The sequence below is a fragment of the Citrus sinensis genome, chromosome 8, assembly GCF_022201045.2.
Source record: "Citrus sinensis cultivar Valencia sweet orange chromosome 8, DVS_A1.0, whole genome shotgun sequence".
Classification (NCBI taxonomy): Eukaryota; Viridiplantae; Streptophyta; class Magnoliopsida; order Sapindales; family Rutaceae; genus Citrus; species Citrus sinensis.
The window spans coordinates 2,159,191-2,183,378 of NC_068563.1; the positions used below are offsets into that span (position 1 = coordinate 2,159,191).

The window sequence follows — 24,188 nt, forward strand, 5'->3', positions numbered from 1 at the left end:
CAACCCAAAAAAAATACTCTTCACTCACTTGTTATTTCCACCTAGGAGTGGCAGCAGCAGCAGCGGCCACTCGTTCAATTTTCAAACCTCCTTTCCCCCCTCAGCCCCTCTCTCTCGCTTAAATCACTAACAGAACACGTCCCTAAACTCCTCTTCTCAATTCCCCCCCAACCAATCACGGCATGACAGCTGTCCACCCGCCTCCTACCTCCGGTCGCGAGCTCGGGAACCCTCCAAGCGACGGGATCTCGAACCTTCGATTCTCCAACCACAGCGATCACCTCCTCGTCTCCTCTTGGGATAAGGTACCCGCTACAGTCACAACCTCACTTATTTTTCTTTATTTTTATTATCCTTATTTTTTAAAAAAAAATTAAGTTAATTCATTTTGCGGGATTAACGATTATTAAAATTTTAAAAAATAATAATTAATGTAGAGCGTGAGATTGTACGATGCGAGCGCGAATGTGCTCCGAGGAGAGTTCATGCACGGTGGGCCCGTGCTCGATTGCTGCTTCCACGACGATTCTTCCGGTTTCAGTGCCAGCGCCGATCACACTGTTAGACGGTTTGTTTATGCCCTTTTCTTTTCATTTTATGAAATTTCAGTTTTGTTTTGGAATTATTTGATGGAAAATTAAATTTAAAAAAAAAAATCCAAATTTTGGTGCTTTTAATTTGATGGAATTACTAGATGTTAACTTATAGTTGGACGGTGACTGGTGTGCGGTAAAAGCACTGGCTGTCAAGTAAAAGTGAGTGTTTATAGAACACTGTTACTTGTTGTGCTTTCAAAGTTGAGTGGATGCAAGCATGCAAGAGTATAATTCAATTTTTTTTCTTTTCAGAAGTTCCAGAACTATAACCATTTTATGTTTTCTGAAAGATGAGCCGGTTGGTTTATTCAAATGTTTTTGTTCCTTTTCAGTGTGATGAGCTGCATGTATTGACTCTCTTGATGCTCATTGTTGTTATATTTTTAGACGGTTTTATGTTGGTCTTTATCAACTGAATGTGATTCTACTTGGATTTATTATTATTGACATAAAATTTGAATAAGTTAACCGTTATTCTCTATGGTGTTTCCAATTAGCCAGTTATGCCTTTGGAGTCATTATTTTTACTGAGCTTAAGATGACGGTACTAATGTTTCAGGCTAGTATTCAGCCATGGAAAAGAGGATATCCTAGGGAAACATGATGCACCTGTGCGTTGTATTGAGTACTCGTATGCAGCAGGTTAGTTGTGATTCACATGCCCCCTTCATTACCTATTTAGCCTTACTTGTTTTAGTGATAAATGTACAAAAAGCATGTGCTTTCAAGCAAAGGTAGCTGTGATCAGGATTGCAGTTACATTTTTAAGCAAGTGCTTTGGAAGTTTCATGAATATTTTACTGTTGCCTTATGAGTTGATTTTGTGGACAATTTGGAATTATTAGCAGCAGAAAGATACAAAGAGCATAAATTTGGTTTCTAGTTAGGAATTGACCTCATTTGTTTAGTTAGTCCCAATGAGCAGCAAAAGGTACAAAATGTCAGTAAAATATATTGCTACTGTGAAGGAAAGTGGATGTAAGCCTTAAATTTGTGGAAACTGATTATGTTGAAATCTTTGTTTCGAGGTCCTTTACCCAGTAAATGATCTTCCATATTATATCCATTCCATATCATATCCATTGCACTGCTGTTCTGGAAGGTTACAGCTGCTAATGTTGATATCAAGATATCTAGGAAAAAAAAAAAAGGTTGTTTTCTGTACTTTAGCATGACTTGGGAGAATATTATTATTTGTATTATTTTGGAATCTTGTATATTTAAAAATGCAGCTTTTGTTTTGTTTTTTTACTTTTCTCTAATTTAGCAAGTTCTACTCCATAATTTCCTGACTATGATTACAGGGCAAGTGATTACTGGTAGTTGGGACAAATCTCTCAAGTGTTGGGATCCTAGAGGAGCAAGTGGACAGGAGCGAACCCTTGTTGGAACATACCCTCAGCCTGAGCGTGTCTACTCCCTATCTCTTGTTGGAAACCGTCTGGTGGTGGCCACTGCAGGAAGACATGTAAATGTCTATGATTTACGAAACATGTCTCAGCCCGAGCAAAGGAGAGAATCTTCTTTAAAGTATCAGACTAGATGTGTGCGTTGTTATCCAAATGGAACCGGTAAGATTACTCTTTATTCGTGATAAGTACTTATAAGTAGCTTAAAATGAATAGCAGTTAAAATATATTCGGTCTGCTATTCATCCCTGTTCTGAGGTCTTTTCTCTTGGTATAATTTGTTTTCATGCACACAATGCAGGATATGCTCTGAGTTCTGTTGAAGGACGGGTTGCTATGGAGTTTTTTGATCTCTCAGAAGCTAGTCAAGCCAAAAAGTACATGTTAATATTTATTTTATCCTGTTCTGTATTCCATAATATATCTTTAGTTTGATACATGCCTGGGATCTGCAATACAACCCTTCGTGATTCTGTTTCAAGAAGTAATCCATTTCTTTCTTTCATATATTGCCATGGCAATGTTATTGACATATCATTCTGCTTCATATTCATTATTTTGTTCAGATATGCATTTAAGTGCCACCGAAAATCAGAGGCCGGAAGGGACATTGTGTATCCAGTGAATGCCATTGCCTTCCACCCCATGTAAGTTTCTAAGTTGTATTTTTTGATAAATCTATCGCTGAAAGACTTACGAAGAGTAGAAACTTCAGATACTCTGAAGGATTGGGTCAGTTTTACTCTGAAGATCCTAATAATTTGATATTCTGTTAAAAATTTCTAATTTGATGGATGGTTCAAATTGATGGTCTAATGCAAAATATTGTTAGCATGTTATCTGTCAGTTAGGTAAATAGAAAATTTGGAATGCAAGCCAAACCAGCACTAAGGGTGCACTGAACCTTTCCCTCATATGAAATTGTCTGTTGGAAAGTACAACTGGCCCTACGAGTTTGTGAGTAATTTTGCTGTGAAATACATATTATATAAACTTGAATAGGAAGTTTTTTCAAAATTAACTTTGATTTTGCCTTTTAGATAGGAAAATGTAAATATAAATTATTGATATCATCAACTAGAGTTGCGCATGATAAATTCATGTTTATAGTAAGCTAAATTGGTGGTTTTGATAGTAGTTATTACAACATCATCTTCTTCTTACTCACATAATAACTAACCTATGATCTCATTTACATTTAATCTTCAGCTATGGTACTTTTGCGACCGGAGGTTGTGATGGTTTTGTGAATGTGTGGGATGGAAACAACAAGAAGAGGCTGTATCAGGTAAACAGCTGTTAGAAGTTTGATGGTTTTTAGGTGAACGTGTGCGAAATTTCTCATTTAATATGAACATAATCATGCTTTCCTTTGGCAGTACTCAAAGTACCCGACAAGCATTGCAGCACTCTCATTCAGTAGGGATGGCCGACTTTTGGCTGTAGCATCAAGTTACACATTTGAAGAAGGAGATAAGCCGTAAGAATCAGTCTTGTCCCACATCCTTTTCTCCCTTGTTTCCAGCTTTAACGAATTGTTTGTTCATTTTTGCAGACATGAACCTGATGCTATATTTGTACGGAGCGTGAATGAAATTGAAGTCAAGCCAAAACCAAAAGCTTACCCAAACCCTCCTGCATAAATTAGGTTAACACTTTTCCAATTTACTGTAGTGTGTTTTCAGATGTAATATTTTGAAATACTCTGTAAAAGCTTCATTACTTAAGATGAAGCTTCATCTGAAAACTAAATTTGTATTATAGATTGGAATTTTCATTCTCTTCATCTTCCATCCTGTTTGCACCGACCGATAGTAAAGTTGGTTCAAAGAATTTCATTTGTTCTTTTCCCTGTTATTTTTGTTGAATTACTTGGACTGTAGTATTTCACGGAATTGATTTTGATGCATTTGTTAGCCTTTCTTACATAATCATAAATCATGTCAAACTTGCAAGTTCTTACATCCAAGAACAAGAGAAACTGTTTGGGGCCTTCAAATTAAAACTCACCAGAAAAATAAAGCAAAAACTGCTTAATATTGGAAAGATATTTGTTAGAAAGCAAAGAAAAATGTCAAACTTTTGATGTCTTTGCCAAGAAGGTAACCTAACAAAAATCCCATTTCCACAGATACAAATCTATACATCATCTAAAAGCTGAAGCAGCTACGAGCTTACCAGTCAGCATAGATACAACCACTGGGATCAAATGTAACCAGTGGATGAAAAAAAAGGATCAACCATAACCAGTAGCTCCTTGCATTGTGTGTGGAACAAAAAAGTTGACGTGATCAAACAGAACCCTTTCTTATGTATTTTAAGCTTATATGTTACAACTAATTCACCTAAATCCAGAAGGAGCTGCTTGTGGACCTCCTGCTTCTCTCTCCATGGACATTTGTTGAGCAAGCATCATATCGTAATCCTAATTTGAGAGAACTTGTTATTATAATGGACGTGGAACGGTGGAAGCATCAAATATCAGTAAAAAACTTGTTAGTTTTGATAAGTGAAAACATTACCCGTTTTTCATATGCTGCATCCTGTGAGTCGATTATCTTGTCTGCAAGGCCATACACTATAGCTTCTTTTGCTTGCATGTATTTAGGTCGTTGGATGTCTTTAGCAATTTCTTCCTTGGGTTTTCCTGTTCCTTTTGCTAATAGCTCAATGTAGCTTTCAGCGTTTGCTTCTAGATCTTTGGCCTAAAGAGAAATATAATGAGAAAAAGACTGAGGGTAATACAGGAAAGAGAGGAGGAGGAAGGTAGGGAATACCTTGCGCCACATGTCAGTAACGGGCCCACTCGACCTACCAACGACAGGCAAATATAATTTTGCTGCAATTTAACATTAAAATGATAAGAAACCATGGCGAACAAAGAGGATGATCTTCAGTTTTTATTTCTACATGTGATAAAGAACCTGTGGTTTTACAGTTTGATGACCAGCTAGCATATCATAACAGCTCCATTCTTAGAACAGGTCAGTATATAACAATATAAGTACAATTTGATTTGAAATTGACCAATGATTCTACTACTTCCTCGTTTACTTTTTCTTAATTAGAGACTGATGAACCCTTTACTGTGCAAGGAAAAAAAAGACAAGTTCTATGTCCTATTCAACAAGACACAGACAATATGCAGAAAAGTTATTATACTCCTCCCCTTGAAGGGAGTTACATGTTAAATCCCTGATGTCGGTCCCCAATTGGTCTAAAGTCCTACATGAACGGACAAGAAAGTAGGGCTACCAGTCTCATGAGTGATTGTTAATTTAGAAGTTTAATGCTAAAGTTTCAGGAAGAACTGGAAGCTGCCATACATCAGCGTTCAGCAAGCCCAAAGCATCAAACGCAATGAATGCAGTCCTACAAACCATTTCACCATCATTTGACCTTCTTACCGCTCTTAATGGCTCTCTAAATGAGCTTCGTCTTACTATAACTCTCATAATATAAAATTTTCATTCACATTCTACTCATCCCTTGAGTCCCACCAATATCGTTGCACAAATTTTTTTTCCCCTGCCAATTAATGTCTTATCAGTTCAACTGGAAGCCACAGGTAGTTCAGGTCATGGGGGTGATTGATAAGTTATTCTCTGGTAAAGTTAGATTCTCCCTATCGTGAATTCATTCACCACAAATAAAGAATGGAACACTATCATCACAAGCTTCAAATAAAGCAAAATATATCAGTAAATCATGACAATCAATAAGGTCTATATAGAAAGTGAATCATACTGGAAGAATTTGGCTGTAAACCGCGGTAACCCTTTGCTCCAACAGATAGAAGCATTGCTGCTTGACCATATGCCATGCCACAATTTACTGTATAGACTTTTGATTTGCAGTACTTCAGAAAAAAAGAGAAAAAGGAGCAGAGGTTAATTAAAGCAGGTCATAAAGTTGATATAGAATGTAAACATAATCCAAAGCTCTATTAAATGATATAGGCCTCCAAAGGTTCTTTACAAGTATGTTGAAAAATGAAAACAACTCAACAAAGACGTTTTAACAAAATGGTGGTAAATAAATGAGTATTGAACCTTTGGCCACTTTCCCTAGTTCTATGGCACGCATTCAATATATACTTACAGCCATGGCATCAGCTATAGCATATGCATCAGTTTCGGCTCCAACACTCTCCTTCTTTTCATTCTACATGGTATAACAAAAAGCATATCAGCAAATGAATTTAGAAAGAGAATGCAATTCAAACAAGTTAAGAAAATTGATTCATATGTTGACATCCATTCAATATTAAGAAACAACATGTTCCAACACTAACCTGTGTCCCAGAGGAATTTATGTATAGATATATAGGCTTTGAGGCATTATCAAAATCCAACCACATAAACTGAGCAATAAGAAGCTCAGTCACTGCAGATACAATCTGAAGCAAACAGAACGAAAGTTTTAAAGTGGTACAGATCAAAAGGAGGAAGATGGCAGTAAAAAGTAGGGAAGATTGGTCAGCAGACAAGTTGAGGACCAGATGCATCATAAACACTCACCGGCATTCCAAGATAGACAATCCGAGCATCTAACAGCAAAGAAGGTAAGTCAGGAGGAGCAGATTGGGGCATATCATATACTCCACCTCCTCCACGATACATGCTCACACTCATACTATACTTTGAAGGGCCCCTATCACTCATGCCAGATAGACTCCACATCCCCCCATTATTCAAATAATGGTGGGCAGAAGAAATGGTTTCCTGTCAGGAGTTGTTTATTCAATAATCTCTTAATATTTTAATATTAGCAAAAATTAACTTCAAACCAGCAATTGACAAATAAAATGCAATGCTTTTTCTTATTCTATATCATCATTAAGTCACTCAGAAACTAGAGGAGCGTGTAAGAAGAGAGAACCTCTGTTACACTCGCTGCTTGCCGGCACACAGGGTTCTCTTCTGTCATGAACATGTCCATCTGTGAAGGTGTAAGGCCATAAAGGTGACGGGGCACATTCTTGTAGTTGTCCATCACTACGAAAGAGAAACAAAATGAATTAGAAGTAATAACATGAAATTAGAAGTAATAACATGAATCATCTTACTTCTATATGGAGTTAATTCAGAGCTCCTAGAACGATTTAGAAGAATCTCAAATTAGATTGTTAAAAATCAGTGCCCCCAAATTTTCTATGGCCACAATATCCTCTTATGCAAGCTTCTCTGTGAGAATGAGCAAAATCCCAAAAGCAAAGAACGAAAGCTAGATGAGGGTAAAACAAGCATTGGAAATCTAGTTTCATGAGTATAATTCGATACATAGACTCTCAAATTCGCAAGTGCTAACAATATACTATTTCTACTAGTCCATACGCCGCTCTAGATTCTACACTTACTAAATCAAAACAATTACCTATTCTCCTTCATCTACATGCTCACACTCACTCTTCACTCATTGTCACAACCCTCATTTCTGCACTTCTGCTCTCAGCGAAGATACCTAATTTCTACATTCTGAAGTTCAAATCGACCTTCTACCATATTCCAAAACATTACCACAAAAGTTATAAGAAAAATTTTCAAATACTTCCTCCAGAATTAAAGATATTAAAAGGGCCCGTGTTAGCTATGACGTCAAGGAAAATCTCCCTAATTTTGCTAGGCATCTGCAATTCCTCAATATTCTCATTCACCTTATACTTATAATCTCCGATACCAACATTGAGTGCCATTCGTATAGCTTCCAATCATATTGTCCTTCCAGAAACATAAAACAAGCTTTCTTTCCAATCAAAATCTAACGTTCATGACAACTCTATGTATAATTTTCTCTTACATTAAAATTGATTCAACATACACTCGTGTCGATTCTAAAGTCCCACAAAAGATTTTTGTTTTCCTTTAATATCCTTTATGTTAAGCTAGGTACAACTCAATCAAACAAAACGGGGACACCAAACCCACCAAAAACAAAAAATCCAGACTTTGGGCTCTGAGCACAAGGAATCGAAAAAAGAAGCGATGGGTATTGAGAAAAAGAAACAGAGACTAACATCCATCTTGGAGATTTTCTTCTCTGAACTGCTTGGGAATATGATTCACGGACTTCGCAGAGGGTGAGTTGTAGTACTTGGAGCATCGTTGAACACAGCGTTTTGTTCTTGAAAAGGGCGTCGAGAACAAGAGCTTGGGGTTGGGGATGAAGGAAGATTTAGGGTGGCTAGAGGTAAGAGCCGGTGGCTCTATTGATGGTGATGAGAGTGGAGATAGCAGAGAAGTTGCCATTAGAGAGATTGAGGATTTTTCTGCTTTAATTTTTAAGATTGAATTTATGTGTTAATTACTTGAACAACAACAACACAGAGTTGTGTTGAATCGAATCTGTTGATGGCGCTGTAATTAGAATTCATGGGTAATTTCGTAAATTAATCCTATGGACTCACTATAGGGCCCAACTAATCCAGACAAATAAGCCTGAGCCATGTGGGCTCGTAGCCCAGTTTTTTGGTCAGCGGGTTAATCAGGATGAAAAACAGTGTCTTTAGAGCCATTGGCACCCCTCTAAAATTCTCATCAAACGCCACTTTTGCATTTAATAAATCTATCTTCATCAGAATTTACATAAATGGACAAATAAAGCTACACTAAAACTCAGCTATTGTCTTTGTGCACCACCCTTATTGTAATACATTCAGAAGTTTTTTTTATTTGAAAGATTATTTCAGATAGACTACTAAACAACATATTATAGGATTTAAGTTTTTTTTTTTTTTGGATTTATACCTCAATTTTCTAATTCATCCTCTTTCTTTAACATATTTTCCTTCCACTCATTAATAGTCCAGTTGGTTTGTTGAGTATTCAATTATTTTTTTTTTCACAAAGATTTTCAAAATACTAGTGCAAATCTAGTAAATCTTTGTTTCTGTCTCCAGCTTTAGAAAATTAAATGACAATGACAAAAGAAATTTTGAGATAGAATCTATAAAATATGATAATAATAATTGTAAACATACATGCTGCTATATTTGGTTGTTTTAAATTATTTATAATTTATCAAAAATAAACTGATTTAATAAACTAATTAAAATTCAAAACAGAAAGAGAGATTTAAATGTTTGGTTGAACGATATTTTAATTTTTTAAAAGAATGTTTTGGGATTTAATTAGATTTATATATGTCCTTAAATGCAGTTTGCTCTATCAATTAAATTGTAAATACAGAAGAAGATGTTTTATGACGACAATGAGAGCGTGCCAACATATCTTTTCTCTAAATTATTCAATCCGACGGAAAACAAATGCAAAGAATATCCCTGAACCACCAGGAAAGTTACAAGTGAGGAGACCAGGAAAGTTACAAGTGAGGGGACCAACATGATTTATGGTGTGTTTATTTTTTTGGAATTGAAAATTATTGAAATCAAAATAAAATTGAATTAAAAAGAAAAATAAAAATAAAAATAAGTTGTTTACTTAAATTATAAGAATCAAAATTGGAATAAGTTGTGGCCCTGCCCTCCAACTTGGAGGGCAACAGTTCGAACCCCCACAATCGTAATGTGGGGGTATTTCCTTCCGTAATTATATTGTAAAATTGAATGAAAGTAGTCTTCTCTCTTACCCAATTGTGAGTTTAGTAGACATCTCTCGAATATTAATAAGGGTTCCCAAGTGTGAGTGGAGTAGACATCTCTCGAATATTAATGAGAGTTGAAATCTGGACAGAGCTCCATAAGCATTGATGTAAGTTGGTCTAGTAATAGTCTGATTTGTAAATATCAATTATAGTCTCGTGTAATATGAGTTGTAGTTTGAGCAATAGTCTCATGTAATAAAAAAAAAACAGAATAAGTTGTAATTCCAATGATGTATTTACTTTGTCTTGTAATTGGAATAAATTGTCACAAGTTATTTTAATGCCCTTAGACACAATTATATATTTGTTCACTAGCAGAATAAAGAGTAAATATTTTTACTATAAATATTATGACCCTAGTTGTTATTACAATTATTACAATCAAAATAATTATTTTATCAGTGCCATTATTATTATGATAATATAATATAATAATGACAATTATGATTACTATAACATTAATTATTACTATTATAATAATTGTTGCTATAATTATACGTATAATAATAGTAGTAAAATCATAATTATTTTATTTATTATAATAATTATAATTAATATTATAACAGTAATAATCATCATCATCGTCATCATCATTACTGCTACTACTATTTCTATAATTATAATAATATAATATTTTTGTTGTTGTTATTATTATTGCTACTACAATTATTTTACTTAAAAAAATTATTGTAATTATGATAATTATTATTATTTAATATTAAAATGGGGTAAAAAATGAATTTTTTATTTTGTTCAAGTGCTCAATATTCAACCAACCCATTTTTTTTAATATTTAATCAGCTTACTCTCAATAAACCGTGTTTAGGTTCTCGTTTGGGGAGATCTTGGAACGTGCCTGTTGTGTGAATGCGCATACAAATAGGGTCACTATTCACCGACTACTAATAAGGTAAGGGCAGATAGTGGATTTTAGATTGTATCAGTCGGGTAGGCGGGTTCTGGGAAAATCTCTACGAATTCTTCTTTGCAAGAGACATCCTTGGGTTTAGTGAAACATCAATTCATTCCCTCATTTTTATTCTCACCTCTTTTGTGAAAATGATGTTTTCATTCCTCATTCCTAAATTTTTGGACCACACCCAAAATTCATCTCCATTATTTTAATTTTTAGCAAGGAAGCAATATCAATAAGGAATGTGAATCATTCTTATTTCCTAATTTAAGAAGTAAACACACCATTTTAGTTAGATTCGGTTTGACATTGTGACATTGTGGCTTTAAAACCACAATCCTGTTTGGTATGACTTGTGTAATGGCCATAAGTGCGTATATAATTTTATAAGATCTTTTCAAAAATTTTGGTAATGTTTCATTATATTTTGAGTAGAGCTTTGGAGAATTTAATAAGCTATATTGCTCTATTAATGAGAGCTAAATTTTTGGGTTCTTGGGAATAGAAGTTGTAGTTGTAGAGCTTTTTAAAGAGGTAAATTATCTATAGTATCTTTAATTTGTTTCACAGTCTTAATTCATTCTTTTCATGAAATAACTTTAAAAAACTAATCTATCAAGGTAATTTTATAAATTTTGATAAATTTTTTTATTGACAACCAAATAAATTCTTTTTTTTTTTTTTGTAAAACTCTACTTGTCAAAACGTTACAACTAAAAGTTTTACTTAAATAAATTTTATTCGCAAAGTTATACTAAATAGAATTATAAAATGAAAAGCACTAACCATCAAATGAAACTATATAGAGTGTTTGGTCTTACTAATTTTTAAAGTCAGAGACAGTATTAATATAGATTTTCATTAAATAATTTTAAGATGAAATTAACTTAGTTTCAAAAACAAAAGTGAAAAGTTTAAAAAATTAAAAAAAAATAGCAACTTTAGTGTAGAAGCCCAACTGGTACACAAAAATTTGAAGCTTTTTGTTTGTATATCCAGATGCAGAAAGTCGAATATGGGGGCATCAAATTCTTAGCTTTAGCATGCAACGAGACAAAGAGGACAATAAAGAAAAGTCATTATCAAAACTAATGATAGCTGAACAACATGACTCCATGATGATGTCAATTAAATTCACAACTTCAGTATTATATTGCGCCACCAATACAGCGGGAATTATTACTCTCTAAATCATCTCTTGCACGGGCCGGGTTAATGCTAAATTGCTAGTCCTGGGGTTGAGCTTTTGCAGGCTCACTTAGCTCAAAGTTGGGCTCGGCTTGGAGTCCAATCCAGCCCAGCCCAGCCCAGCCCAATTGACAACCAAATTGCTTGCCGTGATATGACTTCAGTCAGGAGTCAACAGTGAAAAATGCATCGCCCCTGAGTTATTGGTTTCGGAACGGTCAAATACAATTTACGAAACGTGGGATTTGACCAAACATTCAGTTTCGTAACTGTTAAAATAACAAACGCCAATGATCGGAGCTTAAATTAATCAGCTTTTCAATGATACGCAAACGACCCCTCAGTTTTCTAGAATACTTCGAACATCGCACAAACCCAACAATCCCCCCCGTCAGATACACCTCAAATGTGATACAATTTGTCAATGCAAAAATTAGGTCAACGGCCCTTGTAATTCTTTTTCAATTTGTATTTCTAATTCATACGAAGAATTTTTATTTATTTTTTAATCTTTTCGATCCTGATTCATTTTTTTTAATACCCGAACCATGTTCGAGTGGAATCGGATTAATTCGGCCAAAATACAACTCCCAATTGGTTGATGATAAACACTAGGTATGATGGATAAAGATGAGTGCAATATGACTGTAACAATTTGACTGGAAACTTTTTGGTTAACCTTGGAAGTTCTTAGAAAATCCATAATTAGAGAGAAATTTCTTTACACGTAAGCTGTCACAGACTCCTCGACATTTCTAGTCTTGTGGGCAACTTTGATTTGGAATTTGAACGGCAAATCAAATTTATCCGAATCTTAATTCCCAAGTTACATGCAGTATTTTCTTGAAGCTTCCAGTAGATTTCCAGGAAAGCGTGGCCAGAAGGAAAAAAAAAAAAAACAAATAAACATATGACACCAAATAAGCACATACGTATATAATAAACTCGTGTAAATCCAATACAAGTGATTATGCGTGACATGACTTCATCAAATTTGCTACCTTTTGCTTGTGTGTATTGTATGCATAATGTTTTCACCTCACACTACCCTTCAAAAATTAAAAAAAATAAAGAATTGAAAATGAAATGACTTGCACTCTACATCATGCTTGTTAATTAAGTTGCTTTCTAAAGAATCGATTGGCCAAAATCATGCAACGATGACGCAATTCCGAACACGGGTTGGCTCGACGAATCAAGCAACAAAGTTGGTTCAATGCTGCTGCCCGCTTTTGGCTGCTTTCGCTTCAATATTCTAATGCAGTAAAAGTAGTTTATGACACGGCATGGGGGCGTTTTTGAGCTAGCTTTGAGTGATGGAAATTGTGAAGAGGAGGAGTGCCGGGTGTGAACTAAATGTAAATGCACATGCCTTATCCTATCTTCTTTAATGGAACCTTGAATTTGGCAAGCAAAATGCCAAAATAATTCCAAATGGACGCGGGACACATGCTGAAGAACTTTTTATCATTGACCCTCAATGCATTAACTTGTGAATATATTCTATTTGGTGGCTTAAACCATTCTAACAAATCTTCAATTTTACATGGTTTATCTAGAGTTGCCTACCGCGACGTTTTCTTTTTTGCTTCTTATCTACTAACTAAGTTAATTTATAATCAATGTACGCTAGCACCTTGGCTTTATTTTTGTAAGCAATAGTTAAAATGTTTGGTAAATATTTCTTTTCGTATAAGAGTGAAAAATAATGAATCAATTGTGGCATATTAATAATAAATTAGACCCATTCTTTAAGTTCTTTTTTTTAATTATTATTCTGATTTAGCTCATTTTTTGAATGCCCAAATCAAAACATCTTCTATTGTCACTTAAACTCAGATAATTATATATAGACATAAAATACATTCTTAATTATTTGAGATACGGTTGGTAAGTCTCAACAATACATAAATAATAATATTTGTGTATTTAAAGGTATATTTAAAACGTTTACCGAACAATCGAAAGAGCATCAATGATCTAAATTCCAGTCCTTCTCGTTCTTGTTAATTTTTATTTTTCTTGACTCACCTAAATTTCTTATTCCGCCGACTTCCAACTAAGAACACACAGTGAGGTAATTGATAACATCACCCCACACAACACTTTCTAACTCCTTCACGGCGAAGTGATCAATGCAATACGATACATGTCCACATATTACAACATGTGTAACAACCAAACCTTGACGTACTAGTAGCCACCAGAATTCTCGAAGCGTATCCGTTCAACTGTCGAGCCTGCCACGTGTCGTCTTCGTCATCACCCCCTTGAGCTGTCTCCACGTGGCGCCTTTTTAACAGACATCCCCAACAAATGGACGGCCTGATCTGGATCGTGGCATCTAATTGTCGGTTATGCGAAAAGTAGACAAAAACGACTTTAAGCCGTCACGTGTCCGTTTGTTAAAATATCACCGCGCTTGCGTGCCGTATGCCCTGACGGTTACGCGTCTCTCAAGCTACAGTCTTTGACAGTTCCACTCTACTTCTACTACCGCTTTACTCTGTACTAAGCTCAATCCCACGTATAAAGTTACCAAAACGCCCTTGAACAAAGTCAATATTACGGTTTTTTTTTTCTTTCGACTCTGGGTGAGATTATGCAATTACTTTTGAGTTTCTGAGAGACAGGCTCTACGGAGTGATTACACTAAGGTCTCTAATCTTTTCCTTTTCTCAAACTATGGCTTACTTCGTTGATTTGTGTGAAGAAGGTCCTCAACTCTCCTACGAAATGACTAAAATACCCTTGATGTTAACTTTATACATATGGTGCAATTTCAATTTGGGAGGTAATTTAGACATTGTGAAAAGGATTCGAGGACCTGTCTGATAGAGATGAGTACACTATGTCTTTCTTCATAAAAAACAAAGAAAAAAAGGGACTTAAATGTATTTGTCTAAATGTCGTAATTACGGTCATGGTAAACTATTACGCACGTTGAAAATTAGTGGAGCTGCTTGAGGCTGAGCTGTCCTTCTGGAGACAAAGCCAAAGGGCTACCAACCAACAAAACAACCACCCCAAGAAAATAAAAGCTTAGAACTTGGACAAGAAAGCCATTTCTCTATCTCTAAGCGACAAGGCTATGCGCGTGAGAGGCGTGATATCAACTAGAAACGGAGAGTTTTGTGTTGGTAGTGTGTACACTAATTAAAAAACAAATACTAAAAAAAAACAAGGTTAGTGCTTGTTAGTATATTTAGAAATTAGAATATAAAAATCTCATTGAGTAATTATTTTAAATAAAATAAATAAATTCGGGGGTGAAAGTGAAATGAAACCATTTTTTGTTACCATGTAGAATATCCTCTCTTTTGGATTTAGTGTTTTTGGACACTAAAGTGTCGAAAGGAAAATTAATGGTGATTTTACTTAATAAAAATGAGTTTTGTTTATACTATTTTCTATAATCTAGAATGTAGTTTTCATTAATTTGATGCTTCGGTAGCAATTTATAGTAATTTGTGAAATGAAGTTAGAATCTACAACACAAATACAATGCATTTAATTGGGTTGGAGAAGGAATTGACCAATATTACAAGCCACAAGATCCCCCCACTAAAGAGAACAAAACAACCCATTATCCTCCCAGATCTTCTAAGATATTGCCTCTTAACAAATTCAATCAATACCGCCACACAAATTAAAGATAAAATAATTCAGCCCAACTTTCCAAGAAATTACGAAAGAACCTAACACTTACCCTCCGTCCATAAATTAAGCAAAACGAAACGTGCTCCACACGCCCCTCAAACAGTGAGAGCCCCACTATCCCAAGTAATTGTAAAATAACTAAGGGACCCATCTTATTTGGTTAAAATTATATTTTAATCTAACAAAAAGGCAGAGATAAAAAAGTAAGCGTAGGATTGTTTTGACTTGAAAATAGGAAAGTGGAACAAGTCCAATCGTACGAGCTTATATTAAGAAGAAGAGCTCAGTCACCCCTTCGCCACTACTTCCAGTATTGTAATCTTTAGTTGACCGACTTCACTTCCCCCCACCAATTCTCCACTCTCCCCCTCTTCTATATATAAGGCCCCCACCTCACTCACTCTTCCATCATCATTTCCATCCATTTGAAATCACCTCTCTTCTCCTGCTCTCTCTCTCTCTCTCTCTCTCTCTCGAAACTCAACAGATTCAACCACAAGAGTCGAGAATTCACCTACAAGAAAAGAAAAAAATTCACGACTATGGCTCTAGAAGCTCTAAACTCTCCTACAACAAACACCCACAATCATCATCCGTTTAGATACGAAGACTCATGGACTAAAAGAAGGCGCTCAAAACGACCCCGTACCGACGAGTCCCCACCACTGCCACCAGCAGTAGCAGCTCCCACAGAAGAAGAGTACATGGCTCTCTGTCTCATCATGCTCGCCCGCGGTACCACCACCGCCAACACCGCTCCAGCCGAAAGAACCCCATCCCTGGCGCCGGAACAGCGGCCGCAGGATCAGTTCCCGGAGCCGCCAAGTTTGAAACTTTCTTACAAGTGCAGTGTGTGCAACAAGGCTTTCTCTTCTTACCAGGCCCTTGGTGGGCACAAAGCCAGCCACCGCAAGAACGCTGCTGACGCCTCGGCTTCTCCCAACGCCGCAGCCGCCAGTGACGTCACCCCACCACCGTCAGCAACGGCGAGCAGCGGAAGCGGCGGTAGGACCCACGAGTGCTCTATTTGTCACAAGTCTTTTCCCACTGGACAAGCTCTAGGAGGCCACAAGCGGTGTCACTATGAAGGCGGCATCAACAACAACAACAACAACAGCAGCAGCAATAATAATAAAAGTAATAATAATAGCGACGTTGTTACTAGTGGTAGCGCTAGCGTTGGTGCAAGTGCGGTGACGTTTTCGGAGGGCGGAGGGAGCAGCAGTCAACGTGGATTTGACCTGAACTTGCCGGCGTTGCCGGAGTTTTGGTCACAGGAAGTTGAGTCTCCGTTGCCGGCCAAGAAACCCAAGTTGTTGATGCACTACTCTTCGTTAGAAGATTGATTTATTACGACTATAGAATTATCAAGTTTTAATTTTTAAATTTTAATTGATTGCTTTTGGATTATTCTTGTTTTGATGGATTGTGTACGCCGTAGACTGTACAGAGAATTTGTTCTTAATTTGTAGTGGTGATTCTTTCATTCTTTTACTATTGCGAAAGATTATTACATCTAAGTTCAGATATGAAATTAATGATTTTTTACGTTATCGAATAGTGAAATCTCTTATTTTATTTATTTATTTGTTTTTTATTTTCTTGAAAGCCATCGAATGGTAGTGGATCTAGAACGATTGAGTAATAATATTTTGTGTTTTCTGTATGTGCCAAGTAAAGAGTTGTGTCCACTTTGTACACTATTGTTTATTTTAGTAACTTAAATATTTGTTGTGCCAAGTAAAGAGTTGTGTCCACTTTGTACACTATTGTTTATTTTAGTAACTTAAATATTTGTTATACTTTAATGTATTTTTTTTAAATTTTGTTTCTTACTTCAATAGGATTCTTCATATCAATATAAATATACGTTAAAATTCATGTATTGTTTCATATTAACTTGTAAAAATGAGTTAATTAGATTTATAAGTAGGGTAGACCATTCTATCTATATATAACTTTTTAATAATTATTCTAAATTCTCAATTTTTTTTCATTCCAATTAACGTGCCATCACTTGGATCACAATATTATTTATTTCAATTGCATGCAAATTTTCTGTTGTGTTACTACTTTTACGGTTCAAAAGTTTTCTTGCATTCTTAATTACTAGAGAGTTTTTTTTTTAATACTGATTAATCATCATATTACTGCATTACACAGATATTTACAACTGCTATTATAGCAGATATATTACACTGATATTTACAATCAGAAATACATGATTGGAACTTATATTATTACATTGAATTCTGTGAAGTACATGCCCAGATAAATAATCCCTTACAGAAGAGGGATGTCCATACTCCACTCGTATTACACGAGAGAGAGGAAATTTTTGAAATATTAAACAAATAAGCACGTTAGCCCCCACAAATACTTTTGTGGGGGCTTGAACCGCTGCCCTCACAATGCTTGTGAGGGCATTGTGAGGGCAGCAGCCCACCACTCCGACCAAGGCCGAAGTGGCAATTACTAGAGAGTTGAGTTTCTCCTTTATGCCTCATGCTGGAGTAGAGGCAAGTATTAGATATAAATTAATACAAGGAATCTACAAATATAGTAATAGGGGTTGTCGCGTGAACAGCAAAGAAACAGCAAGCAAATTGAACTCTGAATCTGTGGTGGAGGTGGCAGCGGCCTGGATTTAGTGCATCTTTTACAAATAAGAAAGCAAATGGAGCAGGCCAGCCAGCTGCAATTACAGCATCACCAACCATGTAAAGGGGGGGATGGGTTAGAGCTGTGAGAGTGAGGGCATGTGATCCATGACTTTAATGCACATGATTGTATCATGCATGTATCATACATTGTTTCATTAATTATACCTAATTACTAACATCTTTTGCGTTGCTTATGACACTTGTTGCATATATATATATATTATATTAGTTATTCAACACCTTGTTTTACAATTCACACTACAAAATAAAGTCAATTCTTGCTATGCTTGTTTCAGGCTGGCCTTCTAGATCATTTAAATTTATTGAATTAATTAATGATTCTTTTAGTTAACACGGATAAGATACGCTTTTATTTCTTTCCTCAAAATCATGAATTGCAATTATTTTCCTTTATCTAATTCTTAAAGAGATCTTGTGAATTTGTTTTACATTATTGTTTTTTCATTAATCTCTTTATGCACGGTAAAAGAAAATTATTCTTTTAAGCTACAGACACATACAAATTACAAATTGGCTAGTTTTGATTTGTACATATTTCATAAATTTTAACTTAATATCATCAAATTGTATGTTAATAAACTACATTTACTCCTTAACAATGTGATTTTTTTAATTAACTATTTATAATAGTAGTGACGAGATGAAGTATTAAAAACTTATCAGGAATGCACATGACAAAGGAATTTAGGCTCGGAATCAAAGTTTGATTCTATCCTAAATTAAGATTGAAGGAAATTCTAATAGTCAAAACCTATAATATTGCATACAATTAATTTTGATGAAGTTGAACTATTTCAAATAGACTATCACTACAAGAACTAACCATAAAAATTCTCAAATCATACATATACTGTAACACCCTAGGCGAATCCTACATCGGCAAAACACGAGAGAGATACTGAGTTTATAAGAGGTGATCCACACTTTAATTGACAAGATGCGTTTTGTAGTGTATGGGCGCTCCAGAAACAAAATCGTGCGGGCCTTATTAAGGCTCAAAGCAGACAATATCTTAGCAGGTCTGGATTGGGTCATGACATATGATATCAAAGGGGCTTCGCATGTCCTCTTGAGTAATGGTAGGGCAAATTTCAGCGAGGATGTTAAGTCCCTAAGGGAGGTATGTAACACCCTAGTTGAATCCCACATCAGGACCCTAAGTTCCTAAAAAGGGTATATAACACCCTATCTGAATCCCACATCAGGACCCTAAGTCCCTAAAGGCGGTATGTAACACCTTAGCTGAATCCACATTGGAGGCGATCCACATCTTAATTGTCAAGACGCATTTCGGGGTGTATGGGGGCCCCAAAAATAAAACAGTGCAGAACAATATCTTATCAGATCCAGTTGGGTTATAACATATACATTTAAATATAAGCATCCACTGTCCAAGTTGTATATGTTTTTTTCCCTTTTTTTTCCCTCTTTAACTACCCGATGGATATGGGCGTGGAGAGATTATCGAAAAGTATATTCTTGAGGTACATATGATCTATCCCTAAACCCGGCTTTGAAGTTGCTTTTTTTTTTTTTTTTTCTCTCAATTTCTTTCCCACCAAACACGGTGAGAAGTTGTATTCCACAAGAAATGTTCATGACCATACCCATATGCCAACGATGAAACATTCAAAGCCACGTTATTCAACTGTCCCACTTCCCCAAGAAACGAACAAACCAATGATCCCCTAACCCTAAGTGAAAGCCGATCATGATGTGTATTTGGCAGTAACTTGAAGTAGTCTAAATGCCAAGCTTTGCCGTGTTGTCAATGCAATTCGTCCAAACGCGGCCTCAGCATTTTTTAAATCATATTTTCTTATCTAATTCATAGAATATTCTTCCCTTAACCAGTAAACAAGGGCTCATAAGAAAGTTCTTTTACGGCTGAACTAAAAGTTAAGTGTTTGAATTCGCTGCGTGTAGGGGAGGTAGATAATATATGTGTGAATGCATTGGTGGAAACATTAAAACTTTATTTACGAAGTTTATTTTAATCCATAGAATGTTTGTTAATTAAGCATTCCTACTTGATCTAGAAAGTCCATGCTTAATAATCTATTTGTCCTTATCTTAAATGATTTTTTGAAATAAAGATTAATTACATAAATGTAACCTGAACCTCTATTTTAAACAATTTTTATCATTAACAACTACATATCTTTTTTGAAACATTACTAACAACCATAATTCTAATAAATAAATAAAAATTGGCTTGATGCAGTTACCATTATATCAATTTTCTAAGATTTGAGTCTTCCCAATAATTATGGGAGTATTACAACCCATACATTTAATCAGAAATTGATTGGATAATGACCTGGACAAATTCAAGATAGACATGAAAAAATCTTAAAGAATCCCCACAGTTATAAACACCGCACATCCACTTCCTTTTCATTGCTTTTATTATTACATTCCATTTTCCTTTTTTAAATTTTCTTGTCTTTGATTCCTTAATTTTATTATTACATAGTTTTAATTCTAACATTACAAAACGCCAACAGCCAGAATCTTTTTTTTTTTAAACCTTCTCTCAATAAATTGACATTTTCAAATATATACGGCCGTATTTAAAGGTTTCATCTAATCCATCAGCCAAGGGTATATTTGTTTTTAAAATTGAGATATTATGGCTTTTAATTTGCAGTCATTGTAGACTAAAATCAAAAGTTATCAAGTATAAGTATGTGGTTAATAAATAAATAAAAATAACTTGCTTAAATCAAATATACTCATGCTTAGTCTCTTGATTACAATTTTAATATATAATCTTTAAAATGTGGCATGAATATCGATTATTGCGAATCCAACTCCCACACTAGGAAATCTATGGTCGGTCACTTTTTTACATATTTACCTTATCTTTATGGGGTTTAATTATTTATCAAAATTTATAAACATTCTAAGACCTAAAATTTTATTAAAATAATTTTCGGAAATCACTCAAAAAATTTATCTTTTGATATGAACTTTTCATAAGTAAAATAGATACAAGTTTCTAGTTAGATAAAGTCATTATAGACCTGAGTTAGGGATAACGATCCTCCACTAATATTAGCTAATTCTAAAATTAATTTTTAAGGATGGGTACAATATTAGTCATGTATGGCAATGTTTTTTTTTTTTTTGTAATTATGTTGATTTTTATTAAATCATGCGCCACCCTGTCCCAAGGCGAAGTTTCCTAGTAATTGGGAAATGAAACCGAAACCAAAACCAATTTATGACTACCACCAAGTCCACCATCAAAATATAATAATTATTAGGCAAATGCTAAGTTATAATAATTGTAACATACATTCTTCATGTGAACCACACAAATTGTGGGTCCTACAATTTTGTGTGGTTCACATGAGGGATGTTGCTCCCTTATTATTAAATACATGCACTAACAACATGAACAAGGAAGCACAAACAGTAGAAACTATAAAAGCCAGGCTGACCCAACACAGCAGAACATAACAAATTAAAATTAAAAAACTGGGACAGACGGTTGATTCTTTCAACTGCCACCTGATTTTTCCATTTTCATATCTATGTACAACAAATAACTGTCAGCGGCGGTGCCTCCATGCCGCTGAGCTGATTATAAGTATAATAATAATAATAATAATATAATATTTATATTTTCTTTCTGTGTATGTGATTGGATGAGTTGCTTTCCAATTTGGCCTTGTATAGTTTATTCTATCAAGTGGGTAGCGGCATAAGCTTGGGTTAGCGTAATTGTACTTGTGTGCATCACGATTACATCTAATTTATTGCAGATTTAATGAGGCCCCGTTTCGGTTGTTGGGTGCTTGTTTGTCCTAATCCAAGTCCAATTCAACAGCCAGACCACAATTTTGACCCAAGTTTTAGTCTTTCACCAACTTAAATGAAAATAACACTTCATCGATCTAGACCTCCTGGCCTTTATAACAATAGTAAAAATAATAATCATAAACAGTACTTTGCTCTAATACTTGCGAGAAATGAGTTCTGTAAAATATTCTGGTCATTAATGATTAGAGCAGAGGGTCCGCCTATGCTGCCGTCTTTTGTCATAAACAGAACAAAAACAAGATAAAAATGTGGCGTGGCGCTGGCTGAGCAATCTAAAGTGATAAGGCCAGCCCCGAGTAGCGGGGTGCAACTTCCTGTTCATCTTTTGGCTGAAAAGATTTGCCATCTTTTGTCATGTCTTCTCAAGTAATTGTTGCCGCCGACCTTGTCCAATGGCATCTCCATATTGACTCACGCCATTATAATATTCTTGACAGAGAAAGAAATATATAATTATGTCCATCCATTTGTTGGGTATTTTCCTTATGCCTTGCAAGCCACTTGTTTAAATTTATATACGAGATTGGGCTACACCCTAAACTCCAAAGCCAATTTGTTAGAATCTTAACCCGATAAGCTCTGTTTGGCTTTTGGTTTCTGGAATCTGGATAAGTAAATTTGCATACGAGAGCAGTATTGTGCTTTTCTAATCTGAAACAAAAAAAAGAAAAAAAAAAAGCTACTTTTGAAACTTATAAAAGTAATTGTCGCTGGAGACGAAAGCACTTTCAACACACGGAGTGTGAACAAGGGCATGCACACGACTCTTCTAATTGTTGGGGGCTGCCGCTGCTGCAGGCATGATGCACGGGCGCTCCCCCTCGAGTCCCCACCATTTGTTTAACCACACATCGGTAAATTACTTGTATAAAAGGAAAAAAAAAAAGTACTGTTATTTCTAAAGATTTTAAAATAAATTAAGATTTTACACAATCAATCTACTTATTTATTTTTTATATATTTTTTATTTAGTTCTCTTTAATTACCACGTTTGACAATAAGTTTGCATGAACACATATAATGTTAATCTTTTTTGTCCCTTTTAAGTAAATATATCAGAACAGCCAAAAAATTATTAAAGAATAATGAATGAGAATCACGTAATATGCATAATTAAAAGGAGTGGTTTAAAGATTGACATGTGATCATCTTCATAATCGTATTGATGAGTTCATGTAATGAAACGATAAAAAGCACACGCCGACCTTGGGAGCACTAGTGGGAAAAGTTGGCGTAAGCCTTTTGTTAACTTTATTTTGAAGGTCTAATTTCTTGCTATAATTATGAGTGATGTATGCAATCGGATAATGCATGTTCATGTTCATATTCATATTCGTATTCTTCCTTATTAACATTATTTCTTTGAAAACTTTTAACCTAATAGTGCCCTCAGAATTTTATAAAATTTTATTTTTTAGGACTTTTTTCACTTAATAACTTAATTGACTTAGGTTGCGTTTGTTTTTTTATCTAAAATTTGAATAAGTCTTAATTTAACTAAAGTCTGAATGAAAATATCTGAATGATAAGTTTGTTTTTTTCTTTTTCAACATCTGAAAAGAAAAAAAGAAAAACTTAAAAGCCAGTAGTTTAGCATAAATATCATTTTAAGTGGTGCATATATTTGTTATTCATAATTTATAATTTTTACAGGTTGATTAGTTTGGTAACATTAAAAAAATAATATCATTGTTGATGTTAATTTAATTTTTTTAATAAAAGATGTAATGATAACATCAAATTTTATTATAAAGTCAAAACTATTATTTTGTTTTTGATTCATCACAATGAACATAATTTGATTTGTTCAATATTTCAGTTTAGTTAATGTTATCATGTGAAAAAAAATTTAAAGCAATTAAAAAAAACTTCAAGAATAATAAAAAAAATTAGGTTTATACATAATATTGGAAATCCATGAATTGTTAAAGGTATTTTTGAAATTTGAAATTGAAAATTTTCATTTAGACTTCAGACTTCATATAAAAGTAGATTTTTTCTACTTTTTTTCTATTCAGATAAAATTATCTAATAATAAGTTAAAAAAACAAACAATCTAAAATAAACAAATGTCTCAAAAAAGTTAAATTCATATTTCATGCTAAAAAACAAACAACACCTTAATGTCATTTAGTTATCATTATATCTGTTTTTTTTAATTAATGAAAACTTTAAGTTATTAAGCCTTTTTTTAATTTTTGCTTAATTTAAAAAGTTTGATGATATTATTAAAGAATATTCTCCAAAACGTCCTTATCTAATTAATTAATTTTTATCCTTACCTAAATAAAATTTAATAATTAGCATC

At 34.5% G+C, this 24,188-nt stretch overlaps 3 protein-coding genes across 3 annotated transcripts; 2 read left to right on the forward strand and 1 right to left on the reverse strand.

Annotated features, from left to right (window-relative positions):
* The first annotated feature begins 9 nt into the window (after positions 1–9).
* LOC102608840 (mitotic checkpoint protein BUB3.2) lies at positions 10–3,838 on the forward strand. Its single transcript, XM_006486861.4, has 9 exons — positions 10–305; positions 438–568; positions 1,156–1,238; positions 1,901–2,167; positions 2,307–2,382; positions 2,572–2,652; positions 3,215–3,293; positions 3,385–3,485; positions 3,561–3,838. Exons 1-9 carry the CDS (start codon positions 183–185, stop codon positions 3,646–3,648), a joined length of 1,029 nt encoding a protein of 342 aa, XP_006486924.1. The 5' UTR covers positions 10–182; the 3' UTR covers positions 3,649–3,838.
* A 185-nt stretch (positions 3,839–4,023) lies between these two features.
* Positions 4,024–8,335, reverse strand: LOC102608550 (ATP-dependent Clp protease proteolytic subunit-related protein 1, chloroplastic). The gene is made up of 9 exons (XM_006486860.4): positions 8,022–8,335; positions 6,887–7,002; positions 6,526–6,729; positions 6,300–6,404; positions 6,107–6,169; positions 5,753–5,864; positions 4,783–4,844; positions 4,528–4,710; positions 4,024–4,430 (listed from the first exon to the last, which is right to left on the reverse strand). The coding sequence occupies exons 1-9, from the start codon at positions 8,251–8,253 to the stop codon at positions 4,347–4,349; spliced, it is 1,161 nt and encodes a 386-aa protein (XP_006486923.2). The 5' UTR covers positions 8,254–8,335; the 3' UTR covers positions 4,024–4,346.
* A 7,353-nt stretch (positions 8,336–15,688) lies between these two features.
* LOC102609128 (zinc finger protein ZAT10) lies at positions 15,689–16,919 on the forward strand. Its single transcript, XM_006486862.4, has one exon. The coding sequence runs from the start codon at positions 15,911–15,913 to the stop codon at positions 16,712–16,714; it is 804 nt and encodes a 267-aa protein (XP_006486925.2). The 5' UTR covers positions 15,689–15,910; the 3' UTR covers positions 16,715–16,919.
* The last annotated feature ends 7,269 nt before the right edge of the window (positions 16,920–24,188 follow it).

What these genes read in the sequence shown, in the direction of transcription:
- LOC102608840 (XM_006486861.4), top strand. Translation starts at nt 183, where the DNA reads ATGACAGCTGTCCACCCGCCTCCTACCTCCGGTCGCGAGCTCGGGAAC. An exon ending in TTGTTATCCAAATGGAACCG is followed by an intron (nt 2,168 to 2,306) that starts GTAAGATTACTC and finishes CACACAATGCAG; the next exon opens with GATATGCTCTGAGTTCTGTT. An exon ending in TTTGAAGAAGGAGATAAGCC is followed by an intron (nt 3,486 to 3,560) that starts GTAAGAATCAGT and finishes TCATTTTTGCAG; the next exon opens with ACATGAACCTGATGCTATAT.
- LOC102608550 (XM_006486860.4), bottom strand. Translation starts at nt 8,253, where the DNA reads ATGGCAACTTCTCTGCTATCTCCACTCTCATCACCATCAATAGAGCCA. An exon ending in AAGCAGCGAGTGTAACAGAG is followed by an intron (nt 6,730 to 6,886) that starts GTTCTCTCTTCT and finishes AACTCCTGACAG; the next exon opens with GAAACCATTTCTTCTGCCCA. An exon ending in TTACTGACATGTGGCGCAAG is followed by an intron (nt 4,711 to 4,782) that starts GTATTCCCTACC and finishes ATTTCTCTTTAG; the next exon opens with GCCAAAGATCTAGAAGCAAA.
- LOC102609128 (XM_006486862.4), top strand. Translation starts at nt 15,911, where the DNA reads ATGGCTCTAGAAGCTCTAAACTCTCCTACAACAAACACCCACAATCAT.